At 41.1% G+C, this 8035-nt stretch overlaps 1 protein-coding gene across 2 annotated transcripts in view; it reads left to right on the forward strand.

Annotated features, from left to right (window-relative positions):
* Nucleotides 1-6844, forward strand: part of DTWD2 (DTW motif tRNA-uridine aminocarboxypropyltransferase 2) — a 249370-nt gene extending 242526 nt beyond the window's left edge. For both annotated transcript variants that reach the window (XM_083158436.1, XM_083158437.1), the window contains exons 6-7: nt 4696-4824; nt 6413-6844. In XM_083158436.1, coding sequence (XP_083014562.1) covers nt 4696-4824; nt 6413-6583 — 300 coding nt within the window. In that variant the 3' untranslated portion in view covers nt 6584-6844. The remainder of the gene's footprint in view (nt 1-4695; nt 4825-6412) is intronic.
* Nucleotides 6845-8035: the final 1191 nt, after the last annotated feature.

An 8035-nucleotide genomic window follows, 5' to 3' on the forward strand; every position in this document is an offset into this window, starting at 1 on the left:
TGAGCTATCCTCCATTATACTTAGACACGATGATTGGAAATACTTAGTGTACCTACCAGCTTTGAAGCTATTTGATTATGAGGAGTATTCAATCCCTGCCACTATTTTTGACAGGGGAAATAGCGGCCTGGTGCCTATTCAATGCTGTCGTTTCTGACAGTATTGAAGATTCATCTAGACAGAAGGACCCCCCCACCCCCCAATATTCTTCAAACAACAAGTGAAGACACATGCTTTGGTGCTCCTTCCAAAATAATAAACAGATATAGACACCCCAATGACTTAATTTGTGCACTTAATTTCTTAATGCGAGAACTCTTTGTCATTTAGTTCCATTATCCTTTATTTGAAATCACGCACTCCCTAGCATCCATACCCAGGAACTTCAGTCACATCATTCTTTATTTAAAGAAACATTTCAAAATGCTGTCAAACCAAGGACAAGCCCTGACCAGGGGCATAGGGAGGCCGGAGATGTGCAGCCCGCTTCCTGCTCTGCCCAGCTGAGCCTAGCGGTGGGGAGCCGGCGCCATGGGGGTGAAGGGTGGTGATGCTGTGATGATGCTGATCCCCTGCACACTGGCAGCTGAGTCAGTACAGACACTGTGTCCAGAGTTGCTGGGGCTTGATGTCACGTTCTAGTGACCAGCCCCAGGGCGAAAGACAAACGAATCTAATGCTGGAGACCTGACTCCCCCCTTGTGCAGGAGAGACCTGCCTGTCAGGCAGTCACAACTCTATGTATCCCCTTGCTCCTTTCCTCTGTCCCTTTGCCAGAATTGTGCCAAATTTTATTTATACAATTAATTTATTAATACATGTAACTTCCCATCCCATATAAACATTTTGTTGGAAGCGTGGGTCTGTCTGTATAGAATCTTGGCTTAAATGCTTATGGGGTAGAGGGGGCTGTTAAAAGAATAGGGGAAGGAGGGGGGGGATTTTAAATCTTCACAGGATGTGAGTGAAAATGTGTATGTAAATAATGACCACTAATAAAAAAAAATTACTACAACTCAAGTGATTGGAAAAAAAAGTTTAAGTTTGGAAAGGATAAATCAATTCTGTAATATTTTCAGTGTACTGTAAAAACCGGTTTATATTCCCTTTCGCCCACCTTTTTTTTTTCAACCTGGCTCTTAACATCCCTTCGTATAATCTGGCACTGCCAATCCCCAAGGTCATCTGTACCCACTCCTTCTTGACAAACCAGGTAGCAATAATAGATAGCTTGTAGAGAAGGGGTGTTCAACCTGAAGCATTCTAACTGCTGTGAAACTTCTCATGCCAGTATGCCAACCTAAAGATTCTCTATTGGGGCTGGCTGGGCTGTGTAGTTCTGCAGTAGTTTGAGGGCTTAATGTAAAATAACCCTGTTGTGGACTATCAGTTGTCACTATGTTTGTGTGGTCATACACAGTCTAAGGTTTGGCCCATGCTCCAAACATCAGGATCTCTGTATCCTTACTGGTCCCAGCCTGGTTGTTCGATAACTACATATAGTACTTACCCCAGTAGCAGTCATCTAACAAGTCCAGTAATCATAACTGTATAACAGGTTGTATTAGATTAGATTTCCTTGGAGTACTGTATATAATTCCTACTTTTAATGTTGGCAAATAAAACAACTATTGTACCTTTATCCTTTGAGTGTCAAGTGAATTTGTCAAAATAGGTGCGAAATTTGCCAAACAAACATTTGTATTCAGCATTATGACCTGTAATCTTTATAAACTTTTTTTTATTTTTTATTTGATTTTATATAACAAATGTTAGTGACGCTGGCATTTTTAGCAGATATTTTGAACATCTCTCACAGAGATGTTAGCACTCAAAGGGCTAATGAACAGTTGTGAATAGCGCCAATCATGTAAGGATGCTCCCACAGCCAAGGCATCATCATTTTTCATAGGTTATACAACATTTGTAAATGATTTATTGGATGGAATGTATTCTATTATAGCCTGCAGATGTTCATAGGCAAATGTAAAGCTTATTGAGAAATCAATCTTACTGGTAGAGTGAGACATCATAACAATTTATTTAACCAAATCAAACTTTTAAAATGTTATATGTACTGAATAGTTTGCATATGTAACCTGACACACATTTTAATAATACTTTAACTTTTGCTGGCTAGCCATGCCCTCTTCCACTTTTATTGTTATTAAAGATATATCAGGTTTTCTGAGCTCTTGGTATACATAATGGAACTTACAAACTAACCTTTTCATACATATTCAAGCAATGAATATAAGCAGAAAAGTAATCTATTGCCTTTAGGCTCCCCACTGTGTCGCTAGAATCCGAATACTCAGTATCTCTGCAGGGAAGTCACAAAGCTGCCCGCAGAAATCAAAGAAAGGATTAAGAAAATATGTCAGGAAATGGTATAAAAACAAAATAAAGTACACATAATTGGATGAACCATGAGGAACGCAAAGCACTATCAGATGGTCAAAAGGTCTTAATTCGCTTCTAGCAAACTATATTCTTACATTTATTTTATTTAATATTTTAAAATTTGTTGCCATACATTTTAGAGCTGTGTTTATAGTAATATGTTTACCAGCGTGCACAGGGGGGTGCTAATAATCACTTCTGATCATCATCCACTGGGATTCTTAGCAGAAGCTCTGAATGTATTGGATGTCAATGGTAAAAGTGTCTCACTTGTTGCATTAAAAACAGCTGCACTGTAAAAACCATGGCATCCAGATGGCTGATATACAATGTCTACGTTGACAGGAAATAGGTCGAGGACATACTGTACACTATATGGGTAAAAGTATTTGGCCACACCGGTTAATTATTAAATGTAGGTGTTTCAATCAGACATGTTGCCACATGTGTATAAAATCAAGCACCTAGCAAGGTCGACATCGACATAGCAAAGGTAAAGCCCATACACAGTGGGCGACTTTGAGCTAAAAACAGTTTACTTTACTCGTTTGAGCTGCTTTCAGCTCGAAAACCACCCAGTGTGTACGGGGCAGCTATGAGCGCTGAGAGCTGATGTAATCTACCACATAATCGCTCTTGCAATTTCTTTTTGCTATCTTTTAGTGGAAAAAAGTATGGATATCACAAATATTTTTTTAATCTGCCACTCTTGTTGGATATCTTTTCCAATATGTTTCTGTAGATTGCAATTTGACTTAAGATTCCCCTCCCTTCCTGTTTATCACTACAGTAGAATTTGGAATGTAGCTGTTTAGCTATTGTTCTATTTTGTTCTAGCAATGCAAAAAATCTCATTATTTTACATTTTATTCGTCAAACTCACCGCAGGATGAGTCTCCCATACCGGAAATGTTTGGAAGATGAAGTATGTTGGATTTCTGATTGTTCCATATTTTGCAATATTTGCATATCATAATGAGATATCTAGGGGATGGGACCCAAGTCTAAACACAAAAATAATTTACAGTGTCTCATAAACACCATAAAAACACAGCCTGACGGTAATTGTATACAATATTTGTAATCATTTTGTGTATCAAACAATGTTTGAGCCATTAGAAAGCAAATGTGTCACTATCTCAGTCACAAAATTTGGATTTTTCAGATATGGGAGACAACCTGTAACCTGTATACATCCTGGACAGTTGTAGGATTTCATTAAAACCAATAATTGTTATCTCTTTAAAAAAAAAACACACAGCCCATGTAAAACATATGCAGATTACATGATGTTCCTTTCCTTATCAGATCCTGATCAAATTAATTTATCAGAGTAACATAGTTTTTTGTTACTTCTTTTGATACATTTTGGCCCATATTCAATGAGGCTGGCGAGGGGGTTAAATGGCGGGGATTGCAGAAAACAAGCTGTTTAACCCCCTCGCCGGCTGCTCACCCTATTCTACGTTCCAGGGAAATCCTCGCTCTCACACTCCCCAAAAAGTAAGGCTCACCGCTAATGCAGTGGCATTTAGCCACGAGTCTTGCTGCTTCTGCAGCCGCATACGCTGATTCCCCCTTGCTCAAAAAAAGGAGCGAGGGGGAATTGGCGTATGCGCGGGGGTGAATTGAATACTGACAGGGCGAGCTGTGACAGCGGGCAGGCAGGGGTCACATTTCAGAACTGTATTGATTGCTTTTATTCCATTATCACGTTTTATCCTAGTGTATAATGAAGTCAATAGTGGCCCATCTAAAACATTCTTCCCACTGAACGATCGCTAGCGCAGCCGTATGAAGAAGTCATGCTATAAATTGCATTAGGACGGGGCTTAACGATGCTCACCTTTGTCTGCCTGGCTATCTCCTCCACATCTCCCTATATATGTGAAATCTTGTGGTAACCAGCCCACAGAACTTTTTAGCTATGTGCGAGCATTACCCTATTGCTGATTAGTGGATCTGACAAGTGTCCCTTCTATGTAATGTATCTATATATATATGTGTGTGTGTGTGTGTGTGTGTGTGTGTGTGTATATATATATATATATATATATATATATATATATATAAAATATCAGCCTTATTTTTATAACTAGCAGCTATTTTTTATTAATAAATAATGGAAAACACATATGCAAAAAAGCATTATCTAATAAGTTGTGGCCATGAAATCCAATCCACATTTAAAACCTGTATTTGCTTAGGTCATCGGAACTGTTGTTTACTGAATCCATTCCTGGCATGACACAGCATGTGGCTGCATGTGTAACCGTGCTGTTTTTCTTCCAGGTACAATTGAAAACAACTCTATCAAGCCAATATGTTATTCGAACACAACCTACGGACACGTGCCTTTCCACGCTGGAATGTGCTGCTGTTGCCCTTTCAATAATGGAAAAAGTCCCTGAGATTCAGGAGGTGGGTATAAAATCTGCAAGCTTACAATTGAATTGTAACATATTTTATATTACTTTTAGAGATTAATATAAGAAATTAAAGGAATAAAATATTGAATCATCTCGTTACATATTTTTCAACTGGATCTGTGATATTGTGCATACTTGAAGTTGACATATTTTCTGGCTAGTGTCAGCCTACTTGCAGATATGTTGTACAAAATGCCAACATTCAGAATGTCAACATGTAACATGTTGACATGCACAGTGTTCTTGTTATGGTGTTGAAATTCAGACCATGTTTTCATTCTTTCATTCTGGTGTTGACATTCTGATGCCATGCAGATAGCATTGAGCGCACCAACTCCCAAATACCCAAAAAGTAAGCAGACGATGATCTCTGCTGGCCTGTATGTGGTGTCCTTTTGGACCAAACATGTATGCATCTTACTGATACTAAGAGGGATCAAGCTTCTAGACCATGGGTCTTCAAACTGCGGCCCTCCAGATGTTGTGAAACTACAAATCCCAGCATGTCTTGCCACAGTTTTGCTATAAGGGAGTGTTAAAACTGTGGCAAGGTATGCTGGGATTTGTAGTTTCACAACATCTGGAGGGCCACAGTTTGAAGACCCATGTTCTAGACCTATGCTTATAAAAGTGGGATTACAGATGGAGCCCCTCTCAGTTTTGCAAGGGCTGGCGAGAGAATCGCCAGGCCCCGCCATGACCCGCCATCCGTTGGAAGGGGGAGTGCACGCATGAGATGCTTGTGCGCCCCGTTCCGATGGAGCTCCCCACTGCCGTCCACCACATCACCGTTTGTAGGTCCGCGCCGCCTCCCCGCACCCCCCCCCTAATCCTGCCTGTCTCTCTGAAGCGGAGACGGGCAGGGTTTCCACCGCCCAGCCGTGGAGTGAATGGGACGCACGTGCCTGTGAGGCGGTCGTGCATCCCAGTCTGATGGAGTCCCTCTCAGCCGCCAGGCCCCGCCATGCCCCGCCATCCGTTGGAAGGGGGAGTGCATGCATGAGATACTTGTGCGCCCCGTTCCGACTGAGCTCCCCACTGCCGTCCACCACATCACCGCTTGTAGGTCCGCGCCACCTCCCCGCACCCCCCCCCCCCCCTAATCCTGCCTGTCTCTCTGAAGCGGAGACGGGCAGGGTTTCCACCGCCCAGCCATGGAGTGAATGGGACGCACGTGCCTGTGAGGCGGTCGTGCATCCCAGTCTGATGGAGTCCCTCTCAGCCAGCCAGCGCTCGCCAGCGGGGACATTCTGGCGGACGCTGGGGATGAATGAGGGGCTCCATCTGTATGTTCAAGTTTACCACCTACAGTTGTGTATAAATATTAGACACTGATATTCACACTTGGGCCATGCAGCTACTTTATTACTTTCTTAGCTATAAATTGTATATATTATAAAACTTGGTGCTGATAGAAGGATCTGCATAGAAGGATGCGGTAGTTGTGAGTAATCGCAGTAAGGCATCATGCCAGTAATAGACAAATGTGTGCACAGTTAGACAAAATAGGAATTTTGCAATCCATCTTGATGTTGTATGCTGTATCGATTTACTTCTTACTGTTATAATTTATTTGGCAGACAATCCTCCGCCCTCTGCAAGCTCTGTGCTCATTCCAGCTCCAGTACGGTGCTCAGATTCATCACAGCAAGGAACAGCTACTTAAAAGTGGCCGGTACAACAAACCTATGCCAAAGAATAAACGCAAGCTGAAGAAGATGGAGCTTCTGGTTAACAATATTAAAATTTAGAACAATTTTGTTTTAGCTATGGTTGTAAACAAAAAATATATTTTTTTAACTGGTCATATATGAGCCAAATGTGATGGCGGGTATTTTAGACTACTTTACAGTATTTTATTAATTGTTTTTGATAATTTTTTCCATAATAACGATCTAATTATACTATTTTCTGCATGGACCTTTCTGATTCATTAGACATATTCTAGCACTGTGCTGTCACCGAGTGCATTTGAATAAATGACATCCCAAAACAATGGTCATCATATATAAGCTATGTTTGTCCTTCTTTACTGATCTGTCGTATTCAGAGACTTTGTATTGGTATATAGACAATGGACTGTAAACTTATGCTCTCTGCTTCTTGGGAATTGTGTATTAATGCAGACAAAACAATACAAACTGAATAACACACATAAACTTAAGAATTTAGACTGCTCCCTGCACAGAGATAGGGATGTGGTTTGCCACGTGCGCTGTAACGTATTAGCACTATTGATGTGTGCAGATACATCTAGCCTCCTTGCGCATCACTTACATCACTCTTCTACCACACCATGCCATGGTATGACTCGGTAGCGATGAGCATCTTTAAGTTCCAATTTTTTCCACTACAATGCACCTTATTCAAGCAATGAATGCAATAGGATACACCAACAGCTTCTGCTGATTAAATGATTTGGGACATTCCTATATACTATGTGTGACTGTGGGGGTATCTGTATACGAAATGCTTTACAGTGTTTTCCAGTAATACACTGATTGTAGCATTTCATAGGCAGATATCGCCAGTCACATACAGAATATACACATCATATATTATTTTAATTGGTCGAACCTGTTTGTCAGGGGCTGGCTGGCAACTTTCAGCCTGGGGGACAACACAAGCAAGTGGCCCATCACCATCGCCATCGTTTCACCACCCTACCCTCTCCCCTGTAGTATGCAGCAACGATTAAACAATCCCCCCCACACACACACACACATACAACAGAAATGGGGAAAATGACGAAGACGCGTTGCAAAAATTTACACTGTAATGCCCATTACACATAATGCCACACACCGTAATGCCCATTACACATAAAGCCATCACTGTAATGCTAATTAAACATAATGCCACACACCGTAATGCCCATTACACATAAAGCCATCACTGTAATGCCAATTAAACATAATGCCACACACAGTAATGCCCATCAAACATAATGTCACACTGTAATACCCATTACACATAATGCCAACACTGTAATGCCCATTACACATAATGCCACACACCGTAATACCAATTGAATATAATGCCACACATCGTAATGCCCATTACACATAATGCCAACACCGTAATGCCCATTACACATAATGCCACACACCGTAATGCCAATTAAACATAACGCCACACACTGTAATGCCCATCAAACATAATGCCACACCATAATGGCCATTACACATAATGCCAACACCGTA

The sequence above is a fragment of the Crinia signifera genome, chromosome 1 (genome assembly GCF_055691185.1).
Source record: "Crinia signifera chromosome 1, ASM5569118v1, whole genome shotgun sequence".
In the NCBI taxonomy this organism is placed as follows: domain Eukaryota; kingdom Metazoa; phylum Chordata; class Amphibia; order Anura; family Myobatrachidae; genus Crinia; species Crinia signifera.